Source organism: Canis lupus, chromosome 6, assembly GCF_003254725.2.
Source record: "Canis lupus dingo isolate Sandy chromosome 6, ASM325472v2, whole genome shotgun sequence".
In the NCBI taxonomy this organism is placed as follows: Eukaryota; Metazoa; Chordata; class Mammalia; order Carnivora; family Canidae; genus Canis; species Canis lupus.
In genome coordinates this window covers 38,670,978-38,688,428 of record NC_064248.1, presented here as the reverse complement: position 1 = coordinate 38,688,428, position 17,451 = coordinate 38,670,978, and the positions used below count along the sequence as shown (strand labels likewise).

At 64.6% G+C, this 17,451-nt stretch overlaps 1 protein-coding gene across 6 annotated transcripts; it reads left to right on the top strand.

Annotated features, from left to right (window-relative positions):
* The first annotated feature begins 127 nt into the window (after positions 1–127).
* TRAF7 (TNF receptor associated factor 7) lies at positions 128–17,364 on the top strand. Of its 6 annotated transcripts, none has more exons than XM_049111496.1 (21): positions 128–281; positions 7,601–7,719; positions 7,943–8,000; positions 9,640–9,731; positions 11,288–11,404; positions 11,729–11,821; positions 12,032–12,065; positions 12,725–12,908; positions 12,995–13,123; positions 13,761–13,978; positions 14,054–14,127; positions 14,353–14,401; positions 14,484–14,611; positions 14,787–14,869; positions 15,621–15,660; positions 15,747–15,863; positions 15,951–16,073; positions 16,268–16,387; positions 16,476–16,607; positions 16,695–16,814; positions 16,983–17,364. In XM_049111496.1, the coding sequence occupies exons 2-21, from the start codon at positions 7,639–7,641 to the stop codon at positions 16,995–16,997; spliced, it is 2,007 nt and encodes a 668-aa protein (XP_048967453.1). In that variant the 5' UTR covers positions 128–281; positions 7,601–7,638; the 3' UTR covers positions 16,998–17,364. The 6 variants fall into 6 exon arrangements, with proteins under 6 accessions (XP_048967453.1, XP_025272711.1, XP_025272717.1 ...); XM_025416926.2 differs by having other exon boundaries at positions 12,995–13,129; XM_049111495.1 differs by lacking the exon at positions 128–281 and adding an exon at positions 5,061–5,184 and having other exon boundaries at positions 12,995–13,129.
* Positions 17,365–17,451: the final 87 nt, after the last annotated feature.

The window sequence follows — 17,451 nt, the reverse complement described above, 5'->3', positions numbered from 1 at the left end:
GCGACAGCCGCAAGCAACCAATCAGACTGCGACCTGCAACATAGAGCGATTCTAAAGCTGCCAATCCCGCCCCTGACGTCGAGCCGCCGGAAGTCGTAGTTTCTGAGGAGCCGCGCGTGAGGCGGCCCCAAGGACATTGCGAGTCGGGGAACTACAAGTCCCGGCGTGCGCCGCGCCCGGGCGCTTCCGGCTCGCACGTCCTGTCCCTTTCCCGGCCGGCGGCCGCGGGGGCACGATGAAGCGGGAGGGTGGCGCTGCCGCTCCCCGGTGGCCGCGGGCGGGTGAGTGTCGGCGAGGCGCGCCTGGCCGGGGGCTCGTGCCTCGGGGCCGCGCGGGGGGCGCGTCGGGGCCCGCGGAGTGGGAGCGGCCTGGGGGGCGGGGCGGGCGCGGGCCGGGGTCTCGCGCGGTCGTTGCTCATTGCCTCCTCCCCGCCGCGTTGGTGGAGCGGCTTTGCTTCTCTGGCAGCTTTTCTGCGGCCCGCCGCTGTTGACACTGGGCGCCGAGCGTTCCCCGCCGTGCTTCGGTGGACGTGGAGCAATATCCCCGGTCTCCACCCGCTAGATACAGGGGCCTCCCCCCCACCCCGTGACCACCCGGAATGCCTCCAGGCATTGGCAGGCGTCTCCTGGGGGCTCAAGCCGGTGATCCCGGGTGCGGAGCGCTGGACAGCACCCGGGGAATCCTGAGGAGTTGTGATAGGTGTCGTGGGAGAAGCAGGACGCTGGAGGGGGGAGCCCTGGGCGCTCCCACCGGCTTGGTGAGGGCGGAGGTTCCTCCCGCAAGCAGCCTGTCCTGGGAAGTTGCTGGAAGAGCATGCCTGGCAGAGGGAGCAAGGTGTGCAAAGGCCAGAGTGAGGAGGAGGGGCCAGGTGCACCAGGGAGTGCTGGCAGAGGGGTGACAGGCAAGCCCCTGAGGCCGACACAGGGTGGCAGGGAGGCTGTTGGGGGGGCACTCAAGCCACGAGAGCCTGCGTCAGATCCAAGTCTAGTAAGGAGCCTCTGGCCGTGTGTGGAGGACGGACTGATGTTCCCGGGGAAGCAGAAGACGGTGAGGAGGCTGACCTGTGCGTGGGGGACAGCGGGCTGGGAGGGGGCTCCCACCCCTCACTGGGTCTGCTGTCTTGACCAGGCAGGGGCATGCAGCTGGGGCTGAACCTGCAGTTCTGGATCCCACCCTGCTTTGGCAGGACAGGGGTGGAGGCTAGGGCTGGGGATTCCGCCCTTTGCAGCCTCCCCTGCTTGGAGCTCCAGGCTGTCCAGCCTTCTCCCCATCCCACAGGCCTCCCCACGCGCACACAGGTCCCCTCTCCTGGTGGCTGCCCACCCTCCTGGCCTTTGCCAAGCATGTGGCCTCTCTCTTCCTCATTCCTTCTCTTTGGGCCCCTCCCTTCCCACACCCCTTCCCTGAAGGCCTGTGTAGCAGACACCACCTCTGTGTCATAAACCCCTACTTGCACTGCTCTGGGGATTCACGTTTCTCCATGGAACCCCCCAGCCCCGGTGTCTCGAGGTTCCTGTGTGGTATCTCTGTATTATCCCCCCCGGCAGCCAGAGCCTCACTGTGAGGGGAAGCGGGGGTAGGTAGGGGCAGCCTGGATGAAGGAGGTAACCAGCTGAGAAGGAGGGGGAGTCCTCCTTCCTGAAGGGTCCCTGTGGAGTAACCCCCACTGTGGCTGTGGGTCATGGTATTTCTGGAAACCAATGGAACAGACCAAAGCCTGCAGTATTGACTTAGTCGGGACAAGAACCCACAGAAAAGTGCCTACGGGGATCAGTAGTACTCTGGAGCCTCGTCCGCCTCTCCTCCCAGGGCCCCCAGCGACTCCAGCTCACATTCGCCCCCCCTCCCCAGCACAGGGACTGGCCCGCGGTGGGTGTGAACTTGGCCGTGGGAATGGCAAGGTGCGATCCGGGAGATGGGAGCAGTGTGTGGAAGGGCCCATGCTGACTGGGGGGCCCTGGGCAGGCTGGGCGCCGTGGCTTGGCGGCTCGGGGCACAGCTTGGCCTGGGGCTGCCTGGCCTCAGTGACGGCGGACTCCTCAGTTTGCTGGCAGAACAGAGGAAGCAAGAGGAACAGGGCTTCATTCGGCCTCTGCGTGGCCTCCTGCGGGCTCTAAGTCCTGGGATGGCCTCTCAGCTCCGTTTCTGGCTCCCGAGAGAGGCTGCTGTTGGCAGGGCCTTGGCTGGTGCCTTGAGAGGCGTCTCTCACAGTTCCTTTTTTTTTTTTTTTAATTTTTATTTATTTATGATAGTCACAGACAGAGAGAGAGAGAGAGAGAAAGAGAAAGAGGCAGAGGGAGGCAGAGGGAGAAGCAGGCTCCATGCACCGGGAGCCCGACGTGGGACTCGATCCCAGGTCTCCAGGATCGCGCCCTGGGCCAAAGGCAGGCGCTAAACCGCTGCGCCACCCAGGGTTCCCTCACAGTTCCTTTTGGATGTGGGTACATCCACTCCATTTCGGGGCTGGGAAATCGAAGGCCCGGGAGGGTGAGCAGCTTGCCCAAAGTCACGCAGTTGTTGTGTGGCAGAGGTGGGATTTGAATCCAGGTCTGAGTCCCGTGCTCGTGGCCTTGACCGTGATGCTATTCCATCTCCATAAAGGACACTTGCAGGGGTCAGCACGTGTCCAGCTTTGGGAGGTGTCGGCAGGACATAACCTGCTCTGAACCTGGGTCCCCACTGGCCTGACCTTGCTGTTGGGTGGGCCGCTGGGGCTTCGCCAGGCGCTCAGGCTGGCTTAGGCAGGAGGGACCCTTGCAGAGGGGCCCACCAGCCCCCCGCAGCTGTCCTGTGTGCTCTGGCCCTGCAGCAGAAGGCATTGGGTTGCTCTGTGGAGGAGTGTGGGTCAGGCGGGCAAACGACAGAGGAAATGGGCCCCTGGGGTGGGGGGGCAGCTAGTGCTAATGTCACTCGGGGACCTGCTGCTTGGCCGCCCCCAGCAGGGGAGGCATGCTGTCTGGAAGTCTAGTTGGGGGGTGAACCAACCCCAGGAGCCCCCAGGCAGAAGGAGCAGCCTTGCAGAACCAGGAGGGAAGGGATGTGCCAGGAATGGGGTGGACTTCGCATGCGCTCCCCGCTAATGCAGGGAAGCGAGAAAGAGGAAGGCAGAGGGACAGAAACCGCATGGGGAGCAGTGAGAACTGGCCAGGCGGCCTGGAGGTGTAGCCTGGGCCTAAGCCACTGCTGGCCACTTGGCTCTTGGGCACAGGCCCAGGACCCGTCTCCACAGGTTTAGACTCGCTGATTTAAGGCAGCGTGGGACGTGCTGCAGCGTGGGACGCGCTCCCATTTGTACCCCTGCCGCTGGAGGTGGGCCAGACCCTGAGTTGGTGGGAGAGTGTGGGCAGGTAAGAGTGGGCCCTGCAGCCAGGTGCTGAGATAGGAGGACAAATACCACCTTTTCCCAGAATGCTCTCTCCCTGCTCCGGATCTGGCCAGCCCCTTCCTCCAGGAAGCTCTCCAGGAGTAACCCCCCAGCCCCCCCCGCCCCCCCCAGGCTGAGTCTACAGCTTGTATGTGGCCATCCATCCTATCGGAGGGAAAGAGTAGGAGATGAGTCTGGCCCCAAGGGGCAGGTGGAAAGGCAGAGGCATTCCCCTTGCTGAGTGGGGGTTAGAGCCAGGCTGGCCCAGCAGGAGGGATGCTCTCCCTCCAGCAGAGGGGCCTGTGGGTGCTGGAGAGGCTGGGCCTGGATACCCAAGGTGAGAGGCCAGGCAGGGGTGTAAGGACCCAGCATCCCAGGGACGACCTTGGAGTTCCTGTGGATTAGGACTGTGGGTACAGAGACAAGGGTGGCAGGTGAGGGCAGGGAGGCCTGGCCGGCCTCGAGCCAGTGCCTGCTGAGGTGCTGAGGGGATCCCTGACATCACACCCTGCGTGTCTGGGATGGAAAAGACATCCTAAGAGGACGTCAGGGAACAGCAGGGGGAGTGTATGTGGCTCTGCTATGGCAACGCAGCCTGTTTCTATAGGATTTGGCCGCCCCGCTTGGGCTTGGGCCCCGGGGGCCTCGGGCAGGGGCTGACCCAGGGGCTGGGTGGTCCGTGGGTGATACGGGGCCTGTGCCTGGAGCTCCGGCTGTAATCCAGCCGGCCACCCACAGCTCCGTGCCAGGCAGGGCTGCGGTGTCCTGAGTCACCGGTACTCCCCCCGGAACCGTCACCACCAAATGTGCGGCCTGATGGGGTTTCCAGGGCATGCCTACCCCCTTGCTGGCTCAGCACAGGCTGTTTGGGAGACCCCACCACGCCCTCCGCCTGGGGCAGCTAGGGGAGCCGCCTCGGGGTGGGGCTTGGCTCTAGTGAGACCTGCTTCTCCCCCACCCCCCGCGGGATTCCAGCATGTGCACTGCCCACTCCACTGGCTGCCGGCCACACGAACCACGCTGGGGGACCCGTGTCCCACACTCCCAAGGGTGACGCCTTAGCAGATCCTGATGCCTTCTGTCCAGGGCATGAGCTGGGGAGGGGTCCCCCAGAGAAGGGGGCTGGTGGGGGGGCTTTCCCGGCAAGGAGCTAGGGGTAGGACCTTGTAGGTGGATCTCTGGTTCCCCCTTGGGCAGGGAGTGTACCCCAGAGCCCCAGAAGTCCTTTGGATACAGATGTGGGTGGACAAAGATCCGTGGGCCTTGACCCTAGGCTCACGTGAGGGGCTACAGGGGGGCTGGTTCTGCACTGACCCTGAGCGCCCTTGGGTACCATGCCCCCCCCCCAACCTGAGGCAGACAGACCACCCATCTCTGCTGGGACTTGGGGTCTTGTGTCTCTAAGAGAATTCTCAGGTCCTTGCCCTGGGCTCTGCTGAGACACCTGGAAGAGGCAGGGTAGGGACCTGGCTGGGGAGGGGGAGCTGGGGGGGCTCTGTCTCCTCCCACCCCAGCTGGGCCTGGCAGGTCCAGCCCACAGCTCCTCCCAGTTTGGGAGAGTCCGGTTGTCCAGTTGACAGCTCCCTGTCAGCCTGCTTACAGGGTAATGTGGAGTGGTGAAGGGGCCAACTCCCGGGGGCTGGGGTACACCCCCAGGACAGCTGGGCGGCCAAGGGGTGTGGAGCTGTGCGGGTCACTTCCTGGGTTTGGCCTGCAGAGCTGGAGGATGCCAGAGAAGACTCTTCTTGCAAGATGCAACCCCTGGGGAGGGAGCAGGGCTGAAAGCTCAGGGCATCTTGCTCAATTCCTGGATGCTTAGGGTAGGAACTGATCCCTGTGTTGGGGGCGCACAGCTGGTGGGGGGGGGGGCAGTGGCCTGCACCCTGGGGCTGCGTGCCAACCTGTGTAAATGGGGAAGTGGTTCCCTCGTCTACTCCGTCTACTCCGTCCCTACTTCCTACTCCGTCCCTACTTCCGCCCTTTCTGTGGCTGGGTTTTGCTCTCTGCCCCCACCCGCTGCCCTGCGTCTGAGGCCGCTATTGGCCGTTGGGGGACTCTCCAGCCCATTTGCATGTTGCCCTGCTAGCCCTGCGTGCCTTTCTGTTTACTTCACTCCTGAGCGAGGGAGAGCCAGACCAGACGCCTGCGCTCTCAGACTTCAGCAACAGGCACACAGGCCCCATGGGGGCTGGCGGGCTGGCCGGGGTCCCAGGGAGTGTCCCTGCTGGGGTCGCGGCTGCCCAGACCCCGGGTGCTGCTTGCTGGAGCTGGCTGCTGGCCTCTGGGCTTTGGGAGCTTGCAGCAGAGGGAGCAGATGGATTGTAAAATCCAGGTCAGTGTGAGCCAGCTGCCTCCCTGCGACCCACCCCCACCCTCCTCCCAGCTTGCCTGTGGTGCTGAGGCGGGAGCCAACCTTGGGCTTCCCGAAAGGTGAGTCCTGGAGCTCCTCTATTCGAGCTGTGTGGACCTCACCCCGGCCACAGTGGCCATAATCCAAGCAGGGCAGCACCCAAGATTTCCTGCTTAGCACGGAGACCAGCAGCGGCGCTGGAGGTCGGGCTTCTGGACACGCCACATTCACACCTCTGTCCTCGGGCCTGATACTGCCCACTCCCAGGAGCCCCTGCCTGCCCCCCCCCCCCCTCCAGAGGACAAGCCACTGGAGAGCCTGGTCTAGGACACACAGCCAAGTCCCTTGAGTCACAGCAGGGGGAGTGGTGGGCAGGAGAGGAGGCTTTGGTCCACCTCGTGTGTCCCTCTGCCTAGCTGGACCCGTAGGGCACTCTGAACAGGGCTGGCGGTACCTTGTGGGTGCAAACTCGGGGGCTGAGAGTCACCCATTGAGGCCTGAGTCTAGAAGCCTGGGAGGGGGGCTTGAAGGTGACATTTGAAGGGGCAGGCGGGAGAGAACACAGGGTGAGGGCCGGACAGATAGCTCAGGAGCAGTGTGGGGACAGAGCTTGAGGGCCAGCTCTCTCCTGGAGACCGTGGGTTGGGCCCGAAGACCCCTGCGTGGTTCCGGGGTGTGTGTGAGGCAGACGTGGGTGGCCAGGTGTGCTGGGTCACGAGGGCCTGATGGAGAAGGTGCTGCAGCCAGCTGACCGCGGGTGGGGACAGAGAGCATCCCTTGCCTTCTCCCACGGTGTGGGAGGCCTAGCAGCCCACCCGCCAGGCGCCCTTTCCAGTCCTCAGGCCTTCAGACCATGGGGTGGGCCCCAGCCTGCCACACCCCCTTCTGTCTCATAGGAGCAAGACCAGCTGGTTTCCCGGGGAGATGCTGACACTTGTTCTGGTGGCTGGGCTGGGCGGCTAGTGATGAGCTCATGGTGTAGCATCCCAGGGGGGCTGTTCAGGGGTCTCCCGGGGCAGAGAGCTCATGTCCGCCAGGTGGAGGCAGTCCTGGGGATGCAGCCTTCCTCCTCGTGGGGAGCCTGGCCTGACACTGGGGCCCTGTGGCTACGCTGACTCCGGGCCATGGCAGGAGGTGGGGCACAGGCCACGACTGTGGACACTGACGCTGGGAGGGCCTCTGGGAAGGGGCAGTGGAGCAGCTCTCCCCGGCCCATCCATGATCTGGGCAGCCGCTGGCCCTCTCCTCTCCAGTAGCCTGTGCTCCCCTCTTCTGTTCTCGGAGGCCCAGGATGGTTCCCACTGTGCCCTCTCCTGCCACCTCCGCCCACGAGTCCTCAGCTAAGCCTGAGGAGTGAGTCAGGGCTCTCATCTCTTGCCCCTGCCCCCAAAATGGCTTTATCTGCATGACGAGGCTCTGAGTGTTGGGCACCAGGTGTGTCATGCATAGGTTCCCTGGGGTGTGGCCACCGTCCCCTGTCCGCAGGAAGGGGACTACCCAGGGCCTGACACACCTACCCTGGCAGGAAGCAGGCATATGGCTTGATCCCGTCCTGGGCGCCACGGCCCAGTCTCGGCCCCGAGGACAGTTGCCCTCACACCTGGGGGGTCAGACGGCACCGTGGGGGCCTCCACCTCCTGGGCGGAGCTTGTGGCTTTTCTGAAGGGCTAGGCCTTAAAGGAAGGTAAAACTCAGGGCCTGCTGCCTGCCTACAGCCGGGGCCTCCTCCCTTCCTGGAGCCTGTGCACATCTGGGGCGGGAGGCAGGCAGGGAGAGGGACTTTGCCCATGTGGCCGCGCCTCTTCACGACCAGTGGCAGAGAGGCCGAAGTGTGCCCGCGGGGACCAGGCTACTGTCTGAAGCCCACCCTTGTGCCGCCCGCCCAGGAGACGCTGCCGGAGGACCCTAGATGCCTCTCTAGAGCATGAGCTCGGGCAAGAACGCCCGCTACAACCGCTTCTCCGGGGGGCCCGCCAACCTTCCCACCCCAGACGTCGCAGCTGGGGTAAGAGGAGACCTCGTGGGCCGGGGTCTGCCCTTTACGCCCGCTACACATGCGCGGCCCTCTAGCAGAGCTTCTGGAGCCGACCCCTCCCGGCTTGGGTGGTCCGTGCATATGCACGCATGCCCACAGGCACACCGGCGTGAAGGCATGTCCGTGCGTGTTTGTGTGTGTGTCCACATCCACTTTGGGGGCCGGGGTCAAACCTTCTGCATTCTCTCTCCAGACCAGGATGGAAACGACCTTTGGACCCGCCTTTTCGGCTGTCACCACCATCACGAAAGGTGAGTGTGCCAGCCCCAGCCGGTCTGGGCTGGCAGGACTGGGTGGCACTAGCTCCCGCCAGGGTCTGTGGGGTGCTTCCGGTGGGGCAGGAGCGGCACTGGTGTTGGAGGGGGGCTCCCTGCTGCTCTGCTGCTGCTGCATCCCCGTCCTGTCCCGCACCCTGGATCCCCCACCCATCCCTAGTGAGCCCTGGCCCGTCCCTGCCCCAAGGTCCTAGCAGCCCCTGCAGGACCGGGACTGGGGACCACCCAGGACACTGGCAGGTGAGAAGGACTCATAGGGTCCTTCCTCCAGCCTGGTTGCACCCCTGGGCCATTTATCGGAGGAGGTCATCAGGAGCAACAAACGGGGGCACAGCCTCTTTCCCGGGTCACGAGGGTCACGAGGGATGTGGGCAGGGGGTTCAGGGGGTGCCTTTCTGCTGCGCTGCTCCTTGCACAAGTAGCTAGTTTCTCAGGGCTTTTCTGGAGGTTCTTCCAGCAGGTGGCGGGGCTGCCTCACACATGTGCTCATGCCAGCTCCTCTGCCACTGGGTGACCCAGCCCGAGGCTCTGAAAGGGCCCTTTTTTCTTCTTTGACGTTCGGTCCTGAGCAAAAGAAAAGAAACGTCCCCTATCATCCCAGCACCTGAGGTGCTCTCCTCAACGCTTCGCCACCCTCAGAAGCTGCAGGGCTCCAGGCTGAGTCTGTCTGGTACTCGCCCCACCAGCACCCTGCTCAGTGGCGGGGAGGGGTCAGAGCTGGGCGTACAGATGGGGAAACTAAGGCCCAGTCACAGGCAGCTGCTCACACCTGGAATCACGAACCCAGGTCTTCGGGGCTGGGCATGACATCTGGGCTTGGCTGGTGTCGGAGGCTGGTGCCAGCCATGCCAGGGCTTCCGGCTGCTGCCCACAGGGCCTGTGAGGGAGGTTCTTGGGCTCTCACGTGGACCCCTGGCCAACACCTTCCATGCAGTGGGCTGAGAAGGCCGGAGGCTAGGCCAGGTTCTGGCCAGGGGAGCAGTGGAAGATGAGTGGACCCCACAGTGGGCTGTCCCAGGCCCCACCACACACCAGCTGAGGGGCCTCTCTGCCTCTGTTACTCCTGGGTGCACAGAGGCCTTCAGAGCCCTCGCCCCCACCCTGGCAGGGTCTCCTTGAGGGCAGACAAGACCGTATCCCAGATCCAAGCACATGGCATTGGGTATGATTACTCAGGCGTTGGCCTCGTGCCTTAGCCAGACACAGGGCAGCCCCAGGAGCAGGCTGGCAGAAGGGAGAGGCAGAGAAGACCTTCCACCCTCCCTTCAGCCCACCTAGGGAGTGCGAATGTGGGGGCTCCTCCCTTCCTGGATCACCACGGCCCTAGCTGGGGGCTCAGGCCAGCTCACGCCCTTGCCCTTGCCATGCTCCGGCTCCTGCCAGGGGCTCCCAGCTGCCCACGAACCCAGCCCTGACCCAGTGTCCCTCAGATCAAGAAGGAGGCCAAGGAAGCGGGTGGGGGCAAGGAGACTTGCCAGAGAGAACTAGCCCCATGTCAGGCCCAGCTCCTGCCGCTGCTGGGCCCATCTGCCCAGGGGCCTGCCTCCCACCATGATGGGCCAGGCACAGCCCCATGACCCCCACTCATGGCATTCCAACCCTCTTTGCTTGGTAGCTGATGGGACCAGCACGTACAAACAGCACCGCAGGACGCCGTCCTCCTCCAGCACCCTTGCCTACTCACCACGAGATGAGGAGGACAGCATGGTAGGTCTGTGCAGTGACCACCTCTCCCCACAGCCTCCCGTCGTGCCCCCCTTCCCAAGAGCCTGGTCCCTGGAGTAGCTGAAGAAGGCGGCTTAGCTGCGAGGCATGCCCCAGCGTAGGTCTGCAGTGGGTAGTGGGCCAAGGAGGCAGAGGGCTGGCGTGTCCGGACACCCTAAAGCCTCAGTACCCATGGCTGGACTGTGTGGAAGACGAGTCCAGAGAGGGCAGCTGGGCCGTAGGGTGCAGGGCCTACAAGCTGGAGCGACGGGAGCCACGGACTGTTCAGCCCTGCGGGTGACAAGATCAGATTTCCATTTTTAAAGGTGCCTCTGGTGTGGAGTGGAGGATGGGGGGTGGGCCGCCGGTGGAGATTGGAGGCCCGAGCAGGTACCTGGAGGCTGTGAGGGCTGCACGGGTGCGGGACAGCCAGAGAGCTTCCTGCCACTGGTGCTGCAGAGTGAGGAAGGGGCTCGGGCAGTGTCGGGTTGGCCGTCCATTCCCAGGCCGTGTGGCCAGCGTCAGGGTGGCTGTGCTCTGCCTGTCTGGGCCCTGGCCCTGCCGATGGAAGGGAGGACCTGCACTGGCCCGGGGGGTGGCTGGGTCCCTCCTGCCACTCGCCTGTCCCAGGCCTTGTTTTCTGCCTTCCCTCGGCGGGACCTCACCAGTGCATGCCTGGCTGACTCCAGCTAGTTCTCCTGCCCTCCCAGCCTCGCAGGACCCATGCCTTCACGTGCTGGGCTGCCGCACCTTGGATTCTATTTAATCCAAAGATAAACGGTATTTCTACGCATTCAAACATGCCACATGCTAGGCGCTGCACCAGGCCTTCTCCAAGCACAAAGCAGATGCTTGGCGCCCCACTCCCTGTGGCTGCACCTGCCTCGGGCTCCATGACCCCTGACTCCCCTGTGGCTGGTGGGGAGGGGATTTTCCTGACCTTGTGCAGAGGTTCAGACGGGCAGCCGCGGGCCCGTGGGCTGTGGAGGCTGGAGGTCTGTGGTTCATGAATGAGGCCTCTGGGTGGGCCGGGAGTGTGGGGAGCAGTGGCTCTTACAGGATCCCTACTTGGGGGGGGGGAACAGAGCCCCCCCTGGCTCCCCCAGACCCTCCCCCTCTGGTTAGGCATCTTGGCCCGGGGTCAGCGGGGGGCGTCCCTGCCCTCCATGGGAGCCTCAGTGGCCTGGCCGAGGGGACCCAGGGACCCAGGGCCCCATAGCATCCGCCAGCCGTCCCTCCCTCTAGCGGTCCGGGCACTGAGGCTGGCCCAGGACTGGCTGATGGAGGCGCCCCGTGCGCAGCCCACACTCCCTCACGGGAAGCAGGAAGCGGGCCAGGCGAGCGTGTCCTCCTGGAATTCAATAGCAGGAAGTCTCTCCATTTACACAAAGAAAGTTGGCAGACGTGCGCGGGTGGCCCAGCAACAGGGCCGGGACCGCCGGGCAGGCAGGGGCCCGGGCACCGCACCGGCTCCCCGGGCACACGCGTGAGCGCCCGCCGGGACCAGGGGGCCCTGCCCTCCCCGCGGCTGACGGGCTGCCTGCCCCCGTGCCCTCTAGCCCCCCATCAGCACCCCACGCCGCTCCGACTCGGCTATCTCCGTCCGCTCCCTGCACTCAGAGTCCAGCATGTCCCTGCGCTCCACGTTCTCGCTGCCTGAGGAGGAGGAGGAGCCGGTAGGTGTGTCCGCGCGGCAGGGCGGCCCCTCCGTCTGTGGTGGCGGTGGCGGCAGGACCTTCCCCTTGGGCCTGGTGAGAGGGTGTGATCCCGCCCAGTCCCCCCAGGCACGCTCTTCGCCTTCTCAGCCCTGGCAGTGAGGGTGGATCCCGGTGCAGGGGGTCCCTTCCAGTCTTTGTCAGGTGGACGGTACGCACGGGTGGCCAAGGGCGCAGCTAGAGGGACCGTCCCCGTCCCCTCCAGTGCAGGCCCAGCCCGGGGCCTCAGCAGGCCCTCCCTGGGCCAGGGCGCAGCAGTCCCCTCACCTGCCCGCACTGCTCTAGGAGCCGCTGGTGTTTGCTGAGCAGCCCTCGGTGAAGCTCTGCTGCCAGCTTTGCTGCAGCGTGTTCAAGGACCCTGTGATCACCACGTGTGGGGTAAGGCCACCACGTCCCGCCCTGCCCGTCCCTTCCTGACCTGTGCGCTGCCACGAGGCCAGGCAGGCTGCCGGCCACTGTGCTGCGGAACTTTGGTCTCAGTTGCGGGCCCAGCAGGTGTGGCTGCCCTGCAGGTGCCCCTGTAGGGGGCCGGGCGGTTGGGGGGGCAGCTCTGTGGCTGTGCTCCAAGCTCACCCGTCATCTCCACAGCACACGTTCTGTCGAAGATGTGCCTTGAAGTCAGGTAAGGCCCTTGCAGACCCGGGCCCGGCCACCTCGTTACCCAGGGTGGGGGTAGGGGGGTCCCTCCAGGGGGTCCTATCCCGCGCCCAGCACTGATAGTGCCCCTGCTACATGGGGGCTCCTCCCTCATCCTGCCCCCAGTAGCTCTGCCACAGGCAGCAGCAGCGCCAGGTGCACGCTGGCCAGCCTCTGAACCTGACGGGCAGAGCAGTGAGACCCACAGCTCACGGGCCCCGGGCTCTCTGACGGGGGCTGCCCACCTCACTATCTCGGCCTTGGCGCCCTGCCCCAGGCCTGGCTCCTCTCCACGCTGTGTCTCCAGCTCTCTCCACCCCGTCCCGGACTCCTGAGTCAGCTGAGGGGCCTCTGTCCCCTCCTTCTCACCCAGTGGTCATTCATGGTGGCCCGGCTATGCACCCCTCCTGTTCCAGGCCTCTCAGCAGGGCAGGTAGATGAGTGGATCAGGCCCCAGACACAGGTTCATTCCACCCAGCGTGGGGAGCATGCTCCGGGCCTGCCACACCAGGCCTCAGTTTCCCACCAGCTGCTCACCAGGGAAGAGTCCTCCCCCAGCACAGCCTGGCCACAGTGCTCTGAACAGAGGTGCCAGGGGAGGGGGTGGCCAGGTGGACTGTGGGGTCAGCACGCCCTTCCCTCCAGAGAAGTGCCCCGTGGACCACGCCAAGCTGACAGTGGTGGTGAACAACATTGCGGTGGCCGAGCAGATCGGGGAGCTCTTCATCCACTGCAGGCACGGCTGCCGGGCAGCAGGGGGCGGGAAGCCCCCAGTCTTTGAGGTGGACCCCCGAGGGTGCCCCTTCACCATCAAGCTCAGCGCTCGCAAGTAAGTACCCTCCACAGCCCCTGGCTCCCCAGCTCCCGGGGTGCTGAGAACCGGCGCCCCTGCCCGCCGTGTCCTGCCTCCCACAGGGACCACGAGGGCAGCTGTGACTACAGGCCCGTGCGATGCCCTAACAACCCCAGCTGCCCACCCCTCCTCAAGATGAACCTGGAAGCCCACCTCAAGGAGTGCGAGCACATCAAGTGTCCCCACTCCAAGTACGGGTGAGTGGGCGGGGGCGGGCGCGCGGGGGCTGCCCTAGGATGGTGGTGGGCAGGCAGGAGGGCAGGGGGTGGGGGCCGGGCTGGCATTCACAGTCCCTCCTTCAGCAAACCTTTGTTGAGATCCACTTGTGTGCTGAGCGCTGGGGAGACAGCCAGGGTCCCCGGGGAGACGGACCCTAGCGGGAGCCACACCACCAGCTGTGTAATTACAACCTGAGGTACAGGTGCTGTGCAGGAGAGACCCGAGCCCTACAGGAACGCAGAGGGGTCGGAGTGGCTGGGGCGCGGGGGGCCAGGGAAGGCGGGCCCTGAGAACTAATGCATGTGCGGGTGTGCGCCAAGGACCAGCACAAGGGCTCTGGGCAGCTGGACCCATGGGGGCGGGGGGGCAGCTGAGGTGTGCTGGGCAGGAGGGGCAGGAGCTGGGAGGCGGGCCAAGGGCCCTCGGAGGGCTGCGAGCAGGAGCAAAGTGACTGGATTTCCTTGCAAAGCAGCTGCTGGGTGCTGAGCGGGAGCAGGACACATAGGCGGGGAGCAGGTGTGGGAGGACTGGACAGAGACTCCTGGGGTGAGGGGCCCCGCCAAGCGGGCAGGTGAGCCGGTGGGCAGGGCAGCCATCCTGGCCCTCCAGGTGCACGTTCATCGGGAACCAGGACACGTATGAGACGCACCTGGAGACCTGTCGCTTTGAGGGCCTGAAGGAGTTTCTGCAGCAGACGGACGACCGCTTCCACGAGATGCATGTGGCGCTGGCCCAGAAGGACCAGGAGATCGCCTTCCTGCGCTCCATGCTGGGCAAGCTCTCAGAGAAGATTGACCAGCTGGAGAAGAGCCTGGAGCTCAAGTTCGGTGAGGGCATGTCCCAGAGAGGCAGGGTGGCAGCCCCTCTTCCTGGTCCTTGACACCCTCTTCCCTGTCACCCAGACGTCTTAGACGAAAACCAGAGCAAGCTCAGTGAGGACCTCATGGAGTTCCGCAGGGATGCGTCCATGCTGAACGTGAGCAGCAGTCGGGGCCCAAGTGCAGGGGGCAGTGGGGGGAACGGGGGAGCTCAGGACTGCCTCTCATGTGGGTCCCAGCAGGAGGCCCATCCCCACTCACCGTCAGGTGCTTGTGCCAGGGGCGGCTGCCGCTGCGCCTGTTCTGCCCCGGCCGAGCGCTGCCTGGGGGCAGGGGGGTAACGGAGCCACAGCCAATGTGCCTTCCGCTCTTGCCCTTGGCAGGACGAGCTGTCCCATATCAACGCAAGGCTCAACATGGGCATCCTAGGATGTGAGTACCGGCCTGCCACTGCCGCTCCCACCCCCGCCCCTGGGCGCCGCCAGGCCCTCACCAGCTCCTCCCGCCTCCACAGCCTACGACCCGCAGCAGATCTTCAAGTGCAAAGGAACCTTCGTGGGCCACCAGGGCCCTGTCTGGTGTCTCTGTGTCTACTCCATGGGGGACCTGCTCTTCAGCGGCTCCTCCGACAAGACCATCAAGGTGAGTGGGGTCTTGCCTGGGGGGTGGTCTACAGCCTGGGACAGGGCGGGCACTGCATGCCAACCTCTCCAGCTCTGGCCTGCCTATGGCCGAGGCTTTTCCCTGAGCACACCTTCCATCCTTGCTGGCATTGGGCTGACCCTGCTGGGACCCACTCTGACCCTGGTCTCTGCAGGTTTGGGACACGTGTACCACCTACAAGTGCCAGAAGACCCTGGAGGGTCACGACGGCATTGTGCTAGCGCTGTGCATCCAAGGGTGAGTGGAGGCATGTGTGCATCTACTGCCCACAGCGCCCGTGCAGAGCCAGCGACAGTAGACCCCGTGCCGCCACCCCGTGGGCCATAGCTCGAGCCTGTGTGGCCCCATGTGTCCTCAAGTGGCTGTGTCTAGCCCTCTTGTGGGGCACCCTGACTCTCGAGCAAGGCTGGATGGCGAGGTGGTGGCACACGGGCCCTCCCTCTCTGAAGACACACATTCACGACATATGGAGCTGGTGTGGGGGTGCCTCAGGCAGCCAGAGGGCATGGTGGAGGCGGGAGTTCAGCTCCTGCTCGCCGGCCTGTAGCCAGAGCCCTGGGCACGGTTCAGGGACAGGACCACCGAGTTGCTGTCCCGGCAACCCCCTTGCCCCCAGGGTAGCCCTTTCTAGACCTTTTCTCTTGTCTCGTGTCATGAGGTCTCATGTCATGGCATGAGCGTGAGGCATGGAGAGAGAGAGGCGCATGCTCCCTCCCAGAAAGCAGCGGCTTCACTGCCAGCAGCACTGACGGGGATCATTACCTCCCAGCTCGCTGTCGGACACCTGCCAAGCAGGCGGCAGGGTTCGGGCTTCCATTCCCAAGGTTCCCTCGCCGAGACAGGAAAACCAAGGACTCAAGGGAGCAGGTGTGGCCCTGGCGCTGGCCCGAGCTGCCGATTCCTGGTGGCTGCTGCTCCCTCGGCCTGGCAGGACAGTGTCAGCAAGCATGGTGGCTTCTGCCCTGACACCTTGCCTCCGCTCCCCCAGGTGCAAGCTGTACAGTGGCTCAGCGGACTGCACCATCATCGTGAGTGGGGCAGGCAGGTGGGCAAGAGAGGCCGGGGCCACACTGGGGTCTGGGAACCTGAGGCTGCCCGTTCTCCCGCACACCAGGTGTGGGACATCCAGAACCTGCAGAAGGTGAACACAATCCGGGCTCATGACAACCCGGTGTGCACGCTGGTCTCCTCACACAACATGCTCTTCAGCGGCTCCCTGAAGGCCATCAAGGTCCGGCAGGACGTTGCGCGTGCACATGTGGGGCATCGGGGTGCCGGGTGCCTGCCCCCCAGCCTGTGCTTACAGCTGTCCCCGCAGGTCTGGGACATCGTGGGCACTGAACTGAAGCTAAAAAAGGAGCTCACGGGTCTCAACCACTGGGTTCGAGCCCTGGTGGCTGCCCAGAGCTACCTGTACAGCGGCTCCTACCAGACAATCAAGGTATGCCCTGCGTGCTTCCCGCGGGAGGACCGCCCCCTGTGCCAACACCGCCCAGGCCTGCTCCTGGGAGCTCCATCTCCCCTGTCCCCTCACATATCCTGGAGGATGGGGGGCTGCTCACACTGTCCAGAGCCTCAGAAGCCCTGGGGGTGAGGTGCCTGGCCGGGGACCAAGTGGCCTGAGCTTGTCTGCAGATCTGGGACATCCGGACCCTCGACTGCATCCACGTCCTGCAGACATCTGGCGGCAGCGTCTACTCTATTGCTGTGACGAATCACCACATTGTCTGTGGCACCTACGAGAACCTCATCCATGTAAGGCGGATGCCTAGGGGCAGGGCCTAACTCTGGGCCCCTGTCCTCCCTCATCTGTGGCTCTGACCTGCCTGTGCCACTCTCTCAGGTGTGGGACATCGAGTCCAAGGAGCAGGTGCGGACCCTGACGGGCCACGTTGGCACCGTGTACGCCCTGGCCGTCATCTCCACACCAGACCAGACCAAAGTCTTCAGTGCGTCCTATGACCGGTCTCTCAGGGTGCGTGCTGCACTGGCCTGATGCTGCTGGGAGGCTGAGGGTGGGCGGCGGGGCCCGGGTGAGGCCTCATGTTCCGTGTGCCCCCAGGTGTGGAGTATGGACAACATGATCTGCACGCAGACCCTACTGCGTCACCAGGGCAGTGTAACTGCACTGGCTGTGTCCCGGGGCCGGCTCTTCTCAGGTGCCGTGGACAGCACTGTGAAGGTCAGCACCTTGGCTCGGGCCTTCCCGGGGCTGCACACCCGGAGCAGGGGACGGGGGCTGAGGACCTAGGAGCTTTGGGCAGGTGGCCCTAGAGGGCCAGGACGAATGGCAGGTGGTGGTGAGGCAGCGGGGCCAAAGGGCACCTGAGACAGAGCCCTTCCTCTGCAGGTTTGGACTTGCTGATGGAATCCAGGCCAGTGTTGGCTTCCTCTGGGACCTCACAGGCCTGTCCCAAGCAGGCTGGCCATGTGAGGGGCCTCGAGGGAGGGTCTCTGCCTGGCCCATGGGGACAGGCAAGCAGGCTCACTTGGCCAGGCAGTGTCCTCCCCGCCCTGTGCCTGGCGAGCCTCCCTTTGCTTGGCCTTGTGATCGTCGCTGCCGGGATAGCGCCCAGCCCTCCCTGGTGCCAGGTACGACGCTCGCCCGGCCCACGCTCCATCCCCCCCCCCCCAGATGGACTGTGGGCCTTTTTACTCACCTTTTCTACTGTTTTTAGACTGTATATAGATTTGATTACTTCCTGATTGAAATAAAAACTGCACAGACTGTGGCTATGAGTGGGGACAGTCTTTGCGGTGACAGAGAGGCCACCCCAGAATGCCAGCAGGAGGGAGGCTGGGGAGGAGCCACAGAAGAG

Coding starts and splice junctions, on each gene's coding strand:
- TRAF7 (XM_025416926.2), top strand. CDS start 7,639: ATGAGCTCGGGCAAGAACGCCCGCTACAACCGCTTCTCCGGGGGGCCC. Junction 8,001..9,639: donor TGTCACCACCATCACGAAAG/GTGAGTGTGCCA, acceptor TTTGCTTGGTAG/CTGATGGGACCAGCACGTAC. Junction 16,074..16,267: donor GCTCCTACCAGACAATCAAG/GTATGCCCTGCG, acceptor GCTTGTCTGCAG/ATCTGGGACATCCGGACCCT.